The sequence below is a fragment of the Eschrichtius robustus genome, chromosome 13, assembly GCF_028021215.1.
Source record: "Eschrichtius robustus isolate mEscRob2 chromosome 13, mEscRob2.pri, whole genome shotgun sequence".
Lineage (NCBI taxonomy): Eukaryota > Metazoa > Chordata > Mammalia > Artiodactyla > Eschrichtiidae > Eschrichtius > Eschrichtius robustus.
Genome location: NC_090836.1, coordinates 28,003,571 through 28,022,339, shown reverse-complemented (window position 1 = coordinate 28,022,339; position 18,769 = coordinate 28,003,571). Strand labels below are relative to the sequence as shown.

General features: G+C 36.1%; 1 protein-coding gene and 1 long non-coding RNA gene across 2 annotated transcripts in view; one reads left to right on the top strand and one right to left on the bottom strand.

The window, feature by feature from the left end:
- PKP2 (plakophilin 2) overlaps nt 1–18,769 on the top strand; it is an 84,915-nt gene that overhangs the window by 62,110 nt on the left and 4,036 nt on the right. Inside the window, exons 7-11 of the mRNA XM_068560904.1 lie at nt 6,223–6,340; nt 7,205–7,369; nt 8,279–8,452; nt 13,502–13,655; nt 18,120–18,309. Of these exons, the coding sequence (XP_068417005.1) occupies nt 6,223–6,340; nt 7,205–7,369; nt 8,279–8,452; nt 13,502–13,655; nt 18,120–18,309 (801 nt within the window). The remainder of the gene's footprint in view (nt 1–6,222; nt 6,341–7,204; nt 7,370–8,278; nt 8,453–13,501; nt 13,656–18,119; nt 18,310–18,769) is intronic.
- LOC137775235 (uncharacterized) overlaps nt 13,523–18,769 on the bottom strand; it is an 85,626-nt gene continuing 80,379 nt past the window's right edge. The window contains exon 4 of the long non-coding RNA XR_011075989.1: nt 13,523–13,639. This is a non-coding gene — a long non-coding RNA (uncharacterized lncRNA). The remainder of the gene's footprint in view (nt 13,640–18,769) is intronic.

The window sequence follows — 18,769 nt, the reverse complement described above, 5'->3', positions numbered from 1 at the left end:
GGCAGTTCTCTCCACAAAGGTCCTGTCTCCCTCTGCAACAGATAATATCTGCAGCGCTAGGCTGAAACCAAGTGTGTATTTTTGTCAGAGATTTTTTTTAAAGCATCCTCATGTTTAAAAATTCTGTGTGTATCTTAAATTGAAGGTAGTGTCTTATTAACTGTATCTTATGACACTCGAAGTCATTTTCCAAAAAAATTAATACTGTCATAGAACTACTATTAAATTTTTTAAAATTCTTCATCAAAAAAAGTGAGTTGATATATTTGGATAAAGCCACTGATGACTTTGTTGCTATCCTGTGGTTAAAGTTTATGCCGTCATGGACCTTGAGGGTATTACACTAAGTGAAATAAGTCAGATGGAGAAAGACAAATACTGTATGATTTCACTCCTATAAAAAAAACAGTGAAAAAATCAAAATAAGTAAACAAACCAAACCTAACAAAAATAAACACATAGATACAAAGAACAGAGTAGTGCTTACAAGAGGGGAAGGGGGCAGGGGAAGGTTAAATGGATAAAGGGGATCAACTGTATGGTGAAGGATGAAAACAGTTCTTGGTGGTGAGCACGCTGTAGTGTATACAGAAGTAGAAATATCAGGCTGTACACATGAAACTTGTATAATATTATAAACCAATGTTACCGCAATAAAAAATAAATTTTAAAAAACATATGCCTATCTTGGAGGTACAGGCTGTCTGAGCACCATATTATTCTACTCTAGATCTTAAGCATCTTCATCTGTCCTAGTCTGGCATCCCAAACTTCTCCTTTAGGTGTTAAGAATGTCTACTCAAGTTCCAGTAGCTCCTGGGAATATTTTTAAAATTAGTTTGCTGTTATAATTCATTTAAAATGGAATTTGACATTCTACCTTGAACAGCCTGCTAAGTCAAGGGGAAATGACTCTTGCTGACCAACCAGATGATTTCTGGCTGAACTGACTCTTCAGAATACTTTTGGAAGACCTGAAAATGTAGGAAAGCAGAACTAAAGGATTTTTAAGGATAGATTTTCTCTTCCTACACCTTCTAGTTTCTTGATGTATAATAGATGCTAACACATCTTTATTAAGTTGATGTTCCTTGTCCTGGAAGGAACAAGACGTGTAGGTTGTACAGCTTTGTTCTATTCCCAGTGTTGCTTCCTTTTGCAGAATGAACAGCTGACTTTGGCTGATGTTTGCAGATACCTGCAGGATCTGATGTTGACTCAGAATAACAGACAAACCCTTCTTTTGACATAGAGTTTTTGTTCCTCTGCCAGTTCAGATGAGGCTCCCCTTTTGTTCTGTGCAACCACAAACTGCCTCTGCTGCTTTCTCTAGGTTAATCACAGACAAGGCCCAACTGTTTGATATGTATCAGCTGAGAGTTAAACAAAAGCCCAGACCTAAATCTCAAATAACCAGAGGAAGAAGGATGCCTCCTTATCAGCCAATGTCTTATCAAGTACCTATTGGGTCTTTGAATGGACTTGGACCAAGCACTTAATTGACTGGTACCACTTGGGATATAATTTATAACACATGGTATTAGGAAGCCTATAATTATTGATGAAAATGAAGATACAGCCACAATTTTTTAAAAACCACTGTGGTGATCACTATCTCAGTATGCTGGTTAGACCTTTAAGACAGGCCACATTAATACACATGTAAATTGTATGTTAGTAGGCAACCACCTATTATCAGTAGAAATAGCCCCATTTTTAAAAAAAAATCTCTGTATCTTAGAATTACTTGTTGGTGAAATGTCTTGAAAAGATTCACTCCTGCCTTATCATTGCCTGCCATTCTCATGCCCTGGTAACTAACTATAGCCTTTTACTTTAAACATTTCATATTAGCTCATCATCTCGCCAGGCCAGTTGTCCATACCCCAAGTTTGGACATTCTGTGTTGTAACAAACTTCCTTCCAGTGCTGGCAGACTAGCTGTATTTGACAACATGCCTGCACGTAGCCCCACACAGATAACTTTTTATGGAAGAGCCATTAAAAATCCCATTAGAAGCAGGCAATTCTGATTTTAAACAACGGTCATAGGTCAGGGTTCTGAATGAGATTCTAGCACACCCTAATTTAAGGAATTTTGTAAAAACATAATATTTGCAAAGTATCTATAATAATGTCTAGCACACACACTAAATTTCAGTTATTCTTATCATTTGACACTGTTCACTCTTTGGTTTGCCATACAAATTTAAGATTTAGTCACACTGTCATTAATCTTAACAAAGACAATTCTTTATTTTAATTCTAGCAAGGTCCAGGGTTTTTGGTTTTCTTTTCTCCTTTTCATTGTGACACTCAGGAATGTGTGAGATAAATGGTCCTGGAGAGAGTCAGGAATCACTGATTTGCTTTCAGATAAATCACCTGAAGCCTCCTAAATATGTGAAGTTTTGTTCAGAGACATACAGAGGTTCAGATTCTATTTTTTCTCACCCTTTATAAGTCATATTAGCAGAAAAATTCTTCTTAATATCAAACACAAGCCACAGTTCGTGCTGGTATCCTCCCGCTCAGGCCCAGTGAAGGTGAAGAGCTCTGAAACAGTCCTGCTTTTATATTTAGAGTAGTTCACATCCTTCTCTACCCACCTCCTCCTGAGGCCCCAACCCCTAGCCCCAAGGACCTGGTATTTAAATTTCAATATACAACAGTGTGCAGTTCTAATTTCCTAAAAGGTACTCACATATTTACTCAGACTTCTGCTAGATTATACCAGGGGAAATAAACTCATCATTTAATCAAATTCAAACCATGGACACTGAATTAAACATTTCCAATATGTTCATTGGTAACTCTGATAATCAACTTTTATTGAGTAACTACTGTGGTTTTTATGCTCTTTCTTTTTTACTTTTCAACAAGATCATTGTTTTGATATATTTCATGTATAGTTTTGAGATAGTTTTCCAGATTAAACCTCTATTGGGCTGCATATAGGAAACAGTGATAGATAAATATTTCTCGGGACTCAGGAGATACAGTGTAAAAGGATCAATTCTGCCTAAGATTAGCCATGTTAATTCTCTGATTCCAAAAAACTTATGTATTAGCTGTTAAAAAATACTTTAAGATGAATATATCATTTTCTAATAATTTCTGATTATTTTCAGAGTGGTACAATAACAAATTCCTTTCTGACTAGTGACCTCTATTCATGGATGTTTTGCTATAAAATAATCCACCCTTATCATTCGTATTTCTGGGTAGTTGAGTAAGGTAGGAACTATTTTTGATATGCAAGAGCAAATACTGAAGCAGTGGGGTTCCATGCACTTTCTGTCAGCAAAGGTATCAACTGTCAGGAACCACTGATAAGTCCCATTTCAAGCCAGTAGAGTCTGGATAATACCAAACTACAAGACAACAGTTAGTGTGTGTGAACTGGCAGTACTGCCAAATTGAATTACCATTCTCACCCAAAATAAACAGACTTGAAGTAAAACAAAGCTGAGTCATCCATCTGCAAGGTATGTAGTGGGCTTAGCTAGGGAGAGAGACCTTTTGATTTGTCAAAGCAATTTTAAAACTACTGCCATTTCTCCAAGCCAGATGTTGAAAAGGTCAAAGGGAGCTTTAAAATATGATAACATTGTCTTGGAGTTGGAGGACATATGGTACTTGCTAAACAAATGGCATACTGAATGAATGTTAGGTAAGGTTTGCTCTACTCTGGAGCCACCCTTAGCATAGAATAAAGAACAGCTCTCCTATCCTGACTTCACCAGTAATTTAATCTCACCAGGAAAAGTAACTTAAACTCTTTGGTCCTCAGTTTCTCCATGTGTAAAATAAGGAGACCGTAAAAGATGCTTTTTCAGTTTTGTCAAGCTTCTTAAGATCCCATGACCTTAAAGGGCTAAGAGAGTAGATAGAGGATCTTGGTTCAAATAATCATTTCTTGAAAAAAAACTATAGGAAAAATGGTTTTATTTACAGTTTATGAGCCCATTCATTATCTTCCTTTTTAATGAACTAAGTGTTAAAGTCTTTCAGGTACAGTGAAAAATAAGGACGTGAATAATTACATTAGAAACCTCAAATGAGAACCAAAGTCACAGAAGGGATTTTGTTAAAATCAAAAACTCATTGTATCAATTCATTAACCACTAAATTATTAGTATATCCTTAGTTTTAGGTGTATTTGTCTTATCTCCTCAACTATTAGGTTGGATTATGAAATTGCATTTTCATGGGTTAAAAACAGTCGAGTATTATAGATGTGATCTCCCTGGGATCAGGGTGCAATGCTGGATACTCCTCCCTTGTTCCCTGCAGTTCTTGATATAATGCTGGGCACATTTGTTCTTTGACAAGATGTATTGAAAACAGTATTTGGGAACAGAAAGGCTTTTTTAAATCACTTAGTGCAATATATTATTTTAAAGAAGAAGAAAATACTACCCAAAAATTTCTCAGAATTGTAGTTCTTTTGATGTTCAGAATCACGCTGAGACATTATACACAAAAAAAGTATGCTTTGTGAGCCACAGAACTTCAGTTGAAAATTTTCACTTTTTAGCATGCTAACTATATATCTAGGTTAAATATCCTGTTTAATGGCCATTTATAAATTCAAACACTACCACTGGTCAGTTTTGTAAAATAGAATAAAAGGATGTTATCTGCAGTGTAAGTACAGCACACTGTCGAATTCTTTTCCTTAAGGTGCATAGTAAATGTACAGATAGTCATAGGCAACTGTTTTGTAATGTATTACATTTCTAATCTGTTATTCCTAACCTATTATAAATGTTTGCAGAGACAGAAGAATTGAATTTTTCTAATGATCTGTAAAATGATGCTAACTTCAACAAGTAAGCATTCTAAATAAAATTTTTAAAAAGGAGCAAACTGAAAAATAAAAAAGAATATGCTTTGAATGCTCTACCTACCAGTGAAAGGAACTGGTCTGATAAAATTTATAGGAATAATTCTTAGCAAGTGAAGTTAGCAAAAGGGAATAAGGGTGGTTCTCAAAATTCTAAAAACCTGAAGGCATTGTTCTTTTGCCATTCTTGTTGATGGAGCTGTTAACATTTTGGGGAAAAAAATTTTTTTAAATAGTTAATGCCGTCAAGAAGAACTTAATGCAAAGGAACATAGTAACAGTAATACCAGAATATAAACATGATCTGAATCTGAAACATAGTCCCTAAATGTATTACTTTGCTGTGTTTGATAAACTTCAATCTCTATAAGGAAGCAACTTGCACTTGTAGATTTAGTCACTGTTTATAGAAAGGTGTCATGGCTTAGCCAAATTAGAAATAGAGGGCTTCCCTGGTGGCTCAATGGTTAGGAATCTGCCTGCCAATGCAGGGGACACGGGTTCAATCCCTGGTCCAGGAAGATCCCACATGCTGCGGAGCAGCTAGGCCCGTGGAGCAGCTAGGCCCGTGGAGCAGCTAGGCCCACGCACCACAACTACTGAAGCCCGTGCTCCACTACAAGAGAAGCCACCTCAGTGAGAAGCCCGCACACCACAGCGAAGACCCAATGCAGCCAAAAATAAAATAAATAAATTTATTTTAAAAAAAAAAGAAATAGACTAATTGCAAAGATGTTTATAGGTCATGCTTTTAACTTAGGTCTTATACAGTGTAAAACTGCATTTTTCGTGACAGCTCTCTGCCATTTTAATTATAGAATTATCATATTTTAGATCATTTGGTTTAATATTTGTCAATAACAGTTTATGCTGAAACCTATAAAACCTCCAAATAATATAGTCTAACACCCTGTATTTACAAATGAGGAAACTGAAGCGCAGAGAATTTAAGTAGCTTTAAGTTACTTAGAATTAAGGCACAGCACAGTTGGGACTTGGACATGTATATTGCTATGGCTAATGTGCCACTTGTTCTCCTTTTAACTGCAAAATGTTTTCCTCATATATTTATACCCTCTCCAAAATGGTGTAAAGATTAAGTAAATAATGCTCTGACCTTGGTGCTTGGAATGAAGTAGACAGAAGACTTTTATTGACATAATAATGTGTTATGAATATATTTACAAGTTGTCCAGATTTGATGACCATAGGCAGTTGATGATTTATTGACCCCAGGACAAGTCTGTCATATTTTGACAAATTTGCCAGTTTTCCGAAACCTTGGAAGAAACTTTGAAACAAAAACCTATTAGATACACAGCCTGTCTTATGATTGATCGTTTGTTTGTTTGTTTGTTTGTTTTTCCTGATAGAAACATGAGTTCAGCTGGCCCTGAAGGGAGGAAAGTGATGAGAAGGTGTGATGGACTGATTGACTCACTGGTCCATTATGTCAGAGGAACCATTGCAGATTACCAGCCAGATGACAAGGTGATACAAGAATTAGATGTCTCTCATATTGAATTACTTATTTTGTCTTACTAAGACTCTTCAGAGTATTCTTGAAGTAGCTGTTTGGGTTTGGCCTTATTTATTAACTCATTTGCTGAGCTTAAGATTTCCCATACATGCTCATAAATATTAATATCTATCTAGCCCCTTTTTTTTTCTACTTTCCAGACCCAAATTTCTAACTGTTTAACAACTCTGGATATTTGAAAGGAGCCCAAATGCTACATATTCAGCAATGAAATTCATCTCTTCCCTCATCTCCGAACTTACTCCTCTGTATAAGCCTTCTTAATAATTATTACCGTCTACCAAATGAAAATAGAAACCTGAGTAATGTTGGACTTCCTCTCTTCCCTCACATCCCACATCCACTGGACAACAAATCTTGTGCATTTTACTTCTGAAATGCTCTTTAGTTTAGCCAGTCCTCTTTAATGCTACTAGTGCTGTCATAGTTTGTGCATCTTTTATACTGATTATTGTAGTCGACTGGTCTCTACAAGCAATATCTCCTCCTATTTTCCAAGTCCACGTGGCTACTAAACAATGTACCTAAAATCTAAAATCATTCTGAACACTCTTTAAAAGTAAACTAGAACTGCTCCCCAATGTTTTAAAAAATTCAGCCTCTACTTCTTAGCATTGTGCTCATGACCATTTATGATTTAGCCCTAGGCTTTCTAGCTGTACTCATTTCACTCCCCCAGCCACCCTGCAGTCCAAGCGCACCCTGTTGCGTCCAGTTAACCTTGTAAGATCTAAAGCCTCAGAGGTCCTGTGGTATAACACTTGCAAAGGGATATCTATATGTATATGATCAATATTCATGTCCTATTTTCTCAGGCCACAGAGAACTGTGTGTGCATTCTTCATAACCTCTCCTACCAGCTGGAGGCAGAGCTCCCAGAGAAATATTCCCAGAGTATCTATATTCAAAGCCGGAATATCCAGGCTGACAACAACAAAAGTATTGGGTGTTTTGGCAGTAGAAGCAGGAAAGTAAAAGAGGTATGTTGGGAGGCCTTTGAAAGAATAAGTGTGTGTGTGTTTCTGAGTACTTAGTATATGTCAGGCTCTATTTTAAGTTTTTTTAATCCTTATATCTACCCTATGAGGTATGTATTATTAATAGCCTCATTTACTGATGAGGAAACAGAGGTACAGAAAGGTTAATTCAGAATAATTCAGCAAATTAGTGGAGATGGAACTCAATCCCAGGCAATCTGGCCCCAGATTTACACTATTAGCCATCAAACCATACTGCTCTATGCCCTGCAGGTTAGGAAGTAAGCTTAATGCCACATGGCCAGTGGCATAGCATTGTTTTAACATTAAAAGCAGCCCTGACATTCAGCTTTAAACATTCTAAAAACAAACTTGGACATCCTAAAAGCAAACCCCGTACATAGGAAGGACTGCTCCAGACTGGCATTTCATGAAATAGAAGGAATGTGATCTCTCCTACTCCTCAGAGTATCACGGTGTATGTGAACTTGGAGAACAACTGGTAAATTTAGAATCCTGATGCTATCCTGGACAACTTCACAAGACTCTGAGGGAAGAGGCCTGTTTTTCTTATCTTCAGAGTGGATGTGACTAATTTAGCTTTTAGCTTAACAGCAGCCTGAAAACTATTCTAGAACAGTCAATGCTTAATTCTCTGCATTCTCTCTCGCTGTGAAATGTAAAGTTGTGAGTATGGGGTATTGTGAGGGAGAAATAGTCATCATGGGCTAAAAGTTAAATGATTGTAAATCATACATATTTGCTTTTTCATTTTTATTTTAAGGGCTTCTTATTATGCTAATTATTAGTCTCCCTAGACAAGACAGTACTTTCTGGTCTCTCGGTTTGGGTGTGGAATTGTAGAAATCACTTGAAGGCATTAATTTTGGATTTCATCGTGTGTGTGGTTAGCAATACCAGGACATGCCAATGCCAGAGGAAAAGAGCAACCCCAAGGGCGTGGAGTGGCTGTGGCACTCCATCGTGATACGGATGTATTTGTCCTTGATCGCCAAGAGTGTCCGAAACTACACTCAAGAAGCATCTTTGGGAGCTCTCCAGAATCTCACGGCAGGAAGTGGACCAGTGAGTATCATGCTTACTTTTTAAAATAATGGCATTGTAGACACACCTACATTAAGCTCAGAAATGACAGTGAAGTAAGAACATAAGTTTTCTCGCTTCAATCAAGACAGTTCTCAGGAATTGCCAGAGAGAGTTCGGCTTTGCAGGAATTTCAGCCTCAGCTTCTGCAAACCCAGGTCAGACTGTGAGTGAAAGACTCGTTGGTATTTATGAGTATCAGTCAGAACTCTTTCTGTTACAAGTCTCAGAATCCTACCTGAACTGGCTTAGGCAAAAGAGAGGAATTTCTTGACTCATATAACTGAAAAGTCCAGGGTGGGTTTTCCTTCTGTCATGGTGGGACATAGGTGCCCAGCAATTATATTTGTGATTCTCTATCTCTGGACTCTGTTTTCCTCTGTTGGTTTCATTCTCAAAGGCTAGCCTCATATTACAGCAAAGATAGCCACCAGTGATTTCAGGCTTACCTCTTATCCAGCTCAATGTCTCCACAGGAAAAGAAACTACTACTATTTTCCCAATAGCTCTGTTAAGAACTTGGGGAATGAGTCTCACTTTCCCATTTCCAAACCAGTACCTGTGGCCAGGAACCTGTGATGTTCTAACTGGCCAAGTCTGGGTTATGTGCTCACATGTGAATTTCAGGGGCAGGGGTTTCAGTGAGCGAGGGTCACTACCACTTGTACCACATGGAGTGGCTCCCTAAGGGAAAGTCAGAGTGTTGTTACCAAAAGGAAGAATGAATGCTAGAAGGCAGAGACAACACATGTCCACTGCAGTTGGAAAGGCTATCTGTGCTTTTGTGTCCCAGAAAGTCAACTATAAAATAGTTACTTCTCTTTCCAGATGTACTTTATACCAGCAAAATTAAAATATTAAAAAGAGTAAAAACTTACAAGGTCCTGTGATAAACCATAATGGAAAAAAATATGAAAAAGAATGTATATATATGTATAACTGAATCACTTTGCTGTACAGAAATTAATACAACATTTTAAATCAACTATACTCCAATAAAATTAATTTTTTTAAATTACTTTAAAAAAAGAGTAAAAATTTGTTCCTTTCCCCATGTATTTTACAGCTTGCAACATAGTAAAGGATTCTATAAATATTTAATTATTTGAACTAAGCTTGTATTCTTTGCCTTGATCATAAAATGATTAAACTCTCCCCAAGTAGTTCACTCTATGGCCAGTCTAATTATCCATCATCATAGAGGAAAGCACTCTTGTTGATAACAAAAATATTATTTATTCCTTACTTGAGAAACCATGTTCATTCTTTGCTCAGTTTTGAATAAAATTGTGAAATACTAAAACCAGTATTTCTCTATTTTAGCACCATGGTTAAGAATACAATCCAATTTTAATCTCTTTGAAATTCTTCAGAATGTACTTGTGCACAAAGAGAAGGAAATGGGGAGTGACCAGGGAGCCCTGACAGACAGAAAGACATAATTTACTGTCTTATCTTCCCATTTCCCCATGCTTAGTTTCCCAAAACCATTTCTTTCATTTTCCCAAACTACAGAAGCCCTCTTATTAACTGACTACCAGCCAACTTAATAGAAAAGGTCAGAAATTAAATTGCTGTGTCTGTATGTATTTAAGCTCACTATGCTCTGAGGATGGTTCAATATGAGCTAACCCTTTAAGCTTGGATTTTAGCCTCTTCCACTCCAAAATCTTTCATGGAATCCAAACTATCCAGAGGTGCTTCCATGTTTCTGTCAATACAGGAATATTTGCCACCCAACATACAAGAGTATGCCATTCTGAATATGTAGTTTATTCAGACTACATAATTCCTTTATTCATTTATCAAACAAACAGTATTTGAGCACCTTCTACATAAAAGGCACTAGCCTAGTGCTAAGTATATAGTGGTGAATAAGACAAAATCCCTGTGTTTGGTAATAATCTAGCTGGGAAAAAGAAATAAACAAACAGAAATCTAAGAGTTCCAAATCCAAAAGGAATCCAAGCAATGGATTTTAAATCATACCTAACCTTAGACCAGTCCAGTCCCCTGAAAGGAGACCTACACTAAACTGGTATTAATCCATACTCAAGGCTATTAGGGTTAAACTTGACTAGAGATTTATAGAAGAAAATCATTAGCAGCATGGGACAATGATATGAGGACCCTTTGTTCTTTTAAGTTACAAGATGCTTTTTATTAAAATTTTGACTTACATGTATATTTTTTCTAATTATTACTTTCCCTAATTTTGCTATGTTTAGATGGTGTGATAAAAAAATGCTTGGCTTTGTAATTTCTAAAAGGAATCACTGAATAGAAAAACATGAAAAGCAGACCATTAAACATAGTTCCAGAAAATACCCAGTCCATTCACCTGTGTTCATAACTGAGACAGCACTGAGCATTGATGGCCATGTGCCTTAGATGGCAAAGAACCTGAACTGGACTGAATAGCTTCTAAAAGATAAATTCTATAATTTTAGTATAAAATTATGGCAGTAATTTCTTGCCAGTAAGAATACCTTAATGTAAACTTTATTAGTTCAGGTATAATGGTCATTATTTATTAAATGATACAAAAAAAACCAAAATAATAAATAAGGAAAGGGGATGGGTTGATAAAATTTACCCATTTAGCAAATTCTCTAAGGATAGTGTAAAGTATAAAGTATAAAGTACAGTATAAATAACTCCTGGGGGTGTAATGTACAGCATGGTGACTATAGTTAACAATATTGTATTGTATATTTGAAAGTTGCTAAAAGAGTGAATCTTAAAAGGTCTCATCACAAGAAGGAAAAAAAATTTGTGACTATGTGTGATGATGGATGTTATCTAAACTTATTGTGATAATTATTTTACAGTATATCAACTCATTATGTTGTATACACATGTAAAATTAAACATTCATTGTACAAGTTAAAAATCATTGAAATAAACAGTTTTCAAGTTTCTAAAACACTTTAAAGGCACTTAATTTGATGCCAATGGAAAAAAAAAATGTGTTCTCTGTACACACAAATCAGTTCCAACAGCAATGAGATTTAAATGTGGAAGGTAAAACAATAAAGCTTCTAAATGATAACATAGAGTATCTTCGTGACCTGGAATAGGGAAAGATTTCTTAACAGTAGACATAAAAAGCACATAAAGTCAATATTTTATAAATTGACTACATTAAAATTAAAAACTTAAGCTATCAAAAGACAGTAAAAAGGCAAAGCACAGAGGAGGAAAAGATTTTTGTAACATATATAAGTAACAAAGGTTGGTATCTAGGAAATAAAAAAAAACTCATCGATTTAACAATAAAAAGACAACCCAATAGAAAAATGGACAAGAGATTTGAACAGGCACTTCACAAAACATGATGTATAAATAGCCATTAAACATTTGAAAAGGTGCTCAACCTCATTAGTAATGAGGGCAATATGAACTAGAAGTGCTGTTTGTAAATAATTGACTAACAGTCATTCTCACAAATTCCCTAAAGCTGGAATATGAAATCTCTATTTGGTAAATCTGATTGTTTATTTTCCTTAATGAGCAAATTCTAAAGATCATTCCACATCAGCCTCTCCCATTTCCCTCAATGAATCAGAATTCTGTGATCATTTTTATATACTAGGCCTTGAGATGACAAAGAAAACGCTATGAGAGAGATAGAGCTGAAGAGCAGAGCTTTTGCATATGAGGAAAGATGTAATTACTTAGATGGGCCATTGGGAAGAGAGAGGGATGCTAAGTCTACCTCCATGTCCAAGGAGTTGTACAGATTGGCTGCAGGTGAAGGATTCTTCCCAGAGGAAAGAAAAGAGTCTAATGGAATGTTCTGCAAATTAGTGAAAGACAAAGTGTAACTTTGGAACAAACATTGCAAAATAGTTGTTATTAAACTTCTTTGAGTCATGGACACTTTGAGTATCAAATAAAAGTTACGGACTCTTTCCCTGAAAAAGATTACTATAAACACAAAAATAATTTTAAGGACCTCCTATTCCCTCCCTGAAACCTATCCTGAATCCTATATTAAGAACCCCTTTTTTAGACAGTACAGTGCAGAATGTAAAGAGGGCACTGTGCAGGAGGTAGGGGAAGCAAGCAGAGTTTAGATAGATAAACAGAGAAGATAGACACCCTGAAGAATGGTCAAGAATACACGGATTTTTGGCATGGTAGCCTCATGTTAGGTTCAAATAAAAATATATAAAGTTGCAGACACAAGCTAAGGTCTTAGTATTGTTGGAGGTTTGCTGATGCTAGGAAGGGCCTAGTTGGTACTCAGACCCTGTGAAAGTAGGTGACCAGCCTAATTCCAAATAAGATTTGCCTCTGGTGGACCTAGACCTGAACCAGCAACTTGCGCATGCAGCCTCTGATACAGAGAATAGAGTTACAGGTAATCTGACAAGCCATACATTCCTTTCTTTAAAAGCCTGATATCTCTTTCAGAATAAACTAGCTTTTTAGAAATGAATACGTTTATTAAAATATGTAAAATGCCAAAATTTGAACAAGACAAACAGAAAAGATGAATAAGCCAACAACCAGTAAATACATTGAAATAGTAATCAGACATCTCCCTTTAAAATTTTTCTCAGCTCAGTTGTCTTTATAGCTAAGTTCTACCAGACCCACAAAGTTGAAATTATTCTTATATTACACAAATAGTTCAAGAAAATAGAAAAAGGGAAAAAAACTTACCCACTAAATTTTATGACATTAGTGTAACTTTGATTCTAAAATGCCCTTTTCTTTTCACAATGATGAACTGAAAATGTGAATAAAAAGAATATGATAAAAAAGGAAAGGGAAAGACAGACCCATTTTATTTATAACCAGATGTAGAAAACACAATAGCTAACCAAATCCAGTATTTTATTTAAAACTACTGAATAAACTGTCTTTATCCAGTAATTAAATTGAAAACCTAATAAGAATTAAAAGAAAGTATCTCTAGCTTTTAAAACATCTCACTCAATCTCTAGTAATCTACAGAAATCAAGAAATTTTAACCATGAAGTAAAATACAATAGTATTTATAGAACATGTCTCACAAAACAGATGCCAACATCAGTAGCTCAAACAGTTGTCCAGAAAGAAAATGGCCTTCAGCACACACGAAAGATGCTGCATATTGGTGATCCAAGTGTGAAAAAGACTGCCGTCTCTCTGCTGAGGAATTTGTCTCGGAATTTTTCTCTGCAGAATGAAATTGGTAAGTCAGTGTAAGTCTCTAGATGTAAAGTATATATATTGAAAATACAAATGCAATAAAACATTGTCCTTATCACATTCTTTTTACAATGATGAGCTGAAAGTGTGAATAAAGAGCAAAATGTGATAAATAGAACTGGTTTTTGTGTACCCAGACATCAAGTGTAGGCTTTCGCACTGGTCTCAAATAGGATTTTTCTTAATATCCAGCTTTGTTTGTTTGTTTGTTTGTTTTTTAAGTTTTTTCTTTTACACTTACATGGGACTAGGTAACCCACCAAAGGGCTCCCATCTTTTTTTTTTTTTTGTAATTAATTAATTTATTTTTTTATATTTATTTTTGGCTGTGTTGGGTCTTCATTTCTGTGCGAGGGCTTTCTCTAGTTGCGGCAAGTGGGGGCCACTCTTCATCGCGGTGCACTGGCCTCTCACTATCGCGGCCTCTCTTGTTGCGGAGCACAGGCTCCAGACACACAGGCTCAGTAGTTGTGGCTCACGGGCCTAGTTGCTCTGCGGAATGTGGGATCTTCTCAGACCAGGGCTCGAACCCGTGTCCCCTGCATTGGCAGGCAGATTCTCAACCACTGCGCCTCCAGGGAAGCCCTCCAGCTTTGTTTTTATTCTAATTACTACCAAAGAGAAATTTTAGACCATACTAATAATTAATGAGATAGGTAATATATTTGATATTTCTCAGCCCTCAGCTATGACATCCAGTGAAGTCTTTTTAACCCATGTCTTTCAGAATGTTCTCTGTGTGGCCTGCTTAAGCACCACTCTTCTGAAACATTAAACAAACACACACACACAGTGGTTGTTCACCTCAGAAGCTTGGCCATTGTTGTACTAGAAAAAAGTGGTTAGACAGATAATCACAAAAAGAAGGAATCATGAATATAACAGATTTGGCATAGGTTTTAGAATAAATACGATGAAACACATTTGCTCCTTTTTTTGTAAGTCCGTATTATTGACAAAGATGATAACTATGTTACACTTTCAAATAACATTTTTCATTCATTTTCTTTATACCTGAAAATGTAAATGTTTGTGAATTAAGTCATAAACTATAAAATTAGATAATAGGAAGATAATGCTAAAATTAATCATGCTTTCTAATGCTCCATAAATTAGTCATTTCTGACAATTTAAAACTCAGTTTTCCAAAAATTCCACTAATTTTTTTTGTTTGTTTTTTTAATGGATTAGATTATTTTGAAATCTACACACACACACTTACACGGTGCCAAAAGTCTGTGGTTATGTTTTAACAATGTCATTTTCAAAGACAGCCAATAGCACAACATTGAACAGGAGGTTTCATACAATGCTTTTGTGCCCATTATGAACGTAGAGAGCCTGGAAATTTTTCAGTGAATCTGAAAGAAACCTTGCCAAAGGCACTGTCTCAAAATTATGAAAGTGTTCTTCTCATTGTCTTTCATGGACTTTTGTGCTGCACTTCAATCATGTGTATTATCCTTTGACTTTTTTCTTCTCAAATGAAATGTTAAGTCCATCTTTATAGCATAGCTGATGAGAAGAACTGCGCTCTGGGGGACTTCCCTGGTTGTCCAGTGGCTAAGGCTCCATGCTCCCAGTGCAGGGGGCCCGGGTTCGCTTCCTGGTCAGGGAACTGGATCCCACATGCTGCAACTAACTAAGACCCAGCGCAACCAAATAAATAAATAAATATTTAAAAAAAAAAAAAAAAAAAGAACTGCGCTCTGCACACTGTGCCTGTGCCTTCAGGGCAGAAATGCTGTTGTCTCAAGTTCCACAGTCCTCCAGCTGTTGGAACAATACAGCTGTAGCCCCACAATTTATATAAGGTGATTTCACTGATCAACCTCCCCTCGTTTTAAGGACAATCGTGAGGAGAGGCTTCAGCAAGATAAATGCAATTTTTGAATTCCAAATTGGCTTTATGTCAAATATGTAATTTGAGTAGAAGTACTTGTATTGATTCAGGGTATTAATAGCCAGGAATAAATGAACATCAGTTTGAAATACAAGCTTTGTGTTTTTCATGAGAGATTTCTAGGCCAAGTAAAACTTTCCATGGGCTGACCTGGAATGAAGTCATCACATTTCACTTAGATTTACAGAAATAAACTTGAAACATATTTTCTTAAAAACTTGAAGATAGGCAACTTAGCATGGTGACAGAATAACAGGTCTCATGCAGAAGACATTGGTCTGCATCCTATAATGTTACTTTGCCACGTCACCTTGGATAGTCATTTAGCTGCCCTAAATCGAATGAAATTAGTAATCACTACAGAACAGTGTTTTTCCAGGGATCAGATAACATAATGTATGTGCAAGCATCAGCATTAACTAAAATCTCCTTCAATAATATGACATTGAGCTGTAACCCTCCAATATCATGATAGGGCCTTTGATTTTATATTTCACTATTAAAGATCTAACTTTGTCTCAAAGTGAATGTATTTACTCAGGCCCACAGGGTGTGTGTGTGTGTGTGTGTGTGTGTGTGTGTGTGTGTGTGTGTGTGAGTAGAGAGACGGAATGACCCCTCCTTTACTGTACTGTAGTGTTTAACTTTGTCAATGTAAACAGTTATACTGCTTTTCTAAGAAAAACAAACATGATATAAAATGTTAAAGACTCTAACTTCTCTTAATTCTCACTCCTCCTCAGACATAACCCAAAATTTCAACCTTAAAATTGATCTGTAGAATTGGACGTTCTTGTTGGTCATACTGAGGGAGGAGAGGTGGAACTCTCTCAGCAGGGATCAGTCTCAGTGTGGGCAGCCTGGTCTCAGCTAGCCATTGATGCATCCTGCAGAGAGATCAGTTGTACATTTTCTGTTGTGATTGTCTCACACTTGTTTTCATGCTGTCAACCTAAATTCAGCAAAAGGAAAATTCAGGTTCTCAAGGCCTTTCATTCTGTGGTTTAACTTACTAAAGGAGGAAGCCTTCTGGTAGTTACTCACATCTGTGGAGAGCTTACTGTGTGCAGGGAACTGTGATACAGTTAACACATGGTAACTCATTTAATCCCTCAAAACAGTCCTGTGAAGTAAATACTATTATTATTCCATTTTACAAATTGGGAAAATGCAGCATAAAGAGGTTAAGTAACTTACCCAGACCACACAGCCATGAAGTGGCAGAGACAAGACTAAAACTAAAAAAGTGTAGCTTCAGAGACTGAGCTCTGAGCTCCTAACACTATGCCAAGATGCTTAGACAACAGTGAAAAAGGAAGTGTTCAGGCCTTTGAGCAGAAGGTATGTCTTTCCTGTCAATCAGGTCCAGGTGTTATCAAAGGAAGACATATGGTTCCGTTCCTTTTATTGAGTACCTCTCTATTTTAGGCATAGTGATCGATGCTGGAAATCCAGAAATGAATACAATCATTGTCCTCAAGCAACTCATGGCTCCATTTGGAATTCAGACAGGCACATAACTAATTACAGTCCAGTATCAGAGAGAGAAGTGCAGTTCAAGGTGTCACATAAACTCAGATGAAGAAAATAAAATTAGGCAGAAGTATTTGTACAAAGCAATAGAAGCATGCTCTCTATCTTTCAAGGAGAGTCCAAAGTAGTTACAGGAAAAAAAAACATACATGGAAAGAATTTTTGCAAAATACCAAGTATAAATTCATATTGCCCGAAATATATACCATAGGACAAGGTATAATGACATCATCAAATATTAATACCTCTCTTGTTACTACAGAAAAAGCTAAACAAAAACCCTATAACCAAGATTTTATATATGTAGTGAAAAAATAAATTTTAAATAGTTTCTTTATCTTTTTTTAATAATGGTTATTTACGTATTAAGGAAACTTTGGGCAGTACAAATAATTTTTTTTTAATATTTTTAAGTCACCATTAATACTATTGTAGAAAAACAAGGGCTGTTACTGTTTTAGTGTATTTCTTCTCAGGTTTCTTGTATATGTGTTTGTCCTTTAAGTATACCGGTTATTTTCACATAGAATGTTAACAAATATTTTTTTGTTATTATACATGCTTCATAGATATGTTTTGGGATGCATAATATTCTTTGCAGATGTGCTTTAGTTAATCATATTCATATTATTGGGATGTTTAGGCTGTGTAAAATTTTTCATGATATATATAATACTATAATAAAGATCTCTGCTTTTTCCATTTTTAAAGTGATGTCTTCAGGATGAATTCTCAAAAGTGGAAATACTGAATCAAAAAATGTGAAAATTTAAAAATTTTTTTGACATTTCTGTCAAATTACTTTCTGGAAAGATCTCCAGTGCACTGAACACAAAGTATCATCTTTCTAAAAATCTTTTTTTTTTTTTTTTTTGTGGTAATTTGAGTATTAAAGTGGTTACATCCTTCCATATGTTTGTTAACCAAATGTTTCTTCTTAAACGTTACTGGGATCTTGAGGTTAAGAAACAATCTTTTTAATCAAGTGTTCTTTTTTTCTTTCATTTGTAGCCAGAGAAACTCTACCTGATTTGGTTTCCATAATTCCCAACACAGTCCCAAGTACTGATCTTCTCATTGAAACTACAGCCTCTGCCTGTTACACATTGAACAATATAATCCAAAATAGTTACCAGAATGCACGGGATCTTCTAAACACTGGGGGCCTGCAGAAAATTATGACCATAAGCGCAGGTGACACGTAAGTCCTTTAGCATCTGCCTGTCAGTGTCTCCCCTTTCCCCACCACCACTCCCATATATAAATAATGCAGTTGTGAATGTCCAGGAATTGAGTACCATGGGCAACATGGCCAAAAAATAAGATTGTACAGCCGGACCAGATCATCTGGTCCAGTCCTTGGTGATCAGGCAAGTGAAAGCTGAATCCTCTAAGCCAAGTAGTTGCTCATTCTCTTCTAAAATATCCAGAAATAGTAAAACTCCATAGCTTATCTGGGTCGTGCATTCCAGCATTTTATTGACCTAATGAATTGTTTCCCAGAGCCACAGCTGTGATTTAAAAAGAGAAGAAAGTAGGCAAATTGGAGTCCTATGGACAAGGAATGCCCTTTTCCTCACTTAAATATGTGAAGCCGGTATCACCCGTAATACCATGAGGAGGGGAAGTAGGAGGCAGCATAACAAGAAATTCTTGCTTTC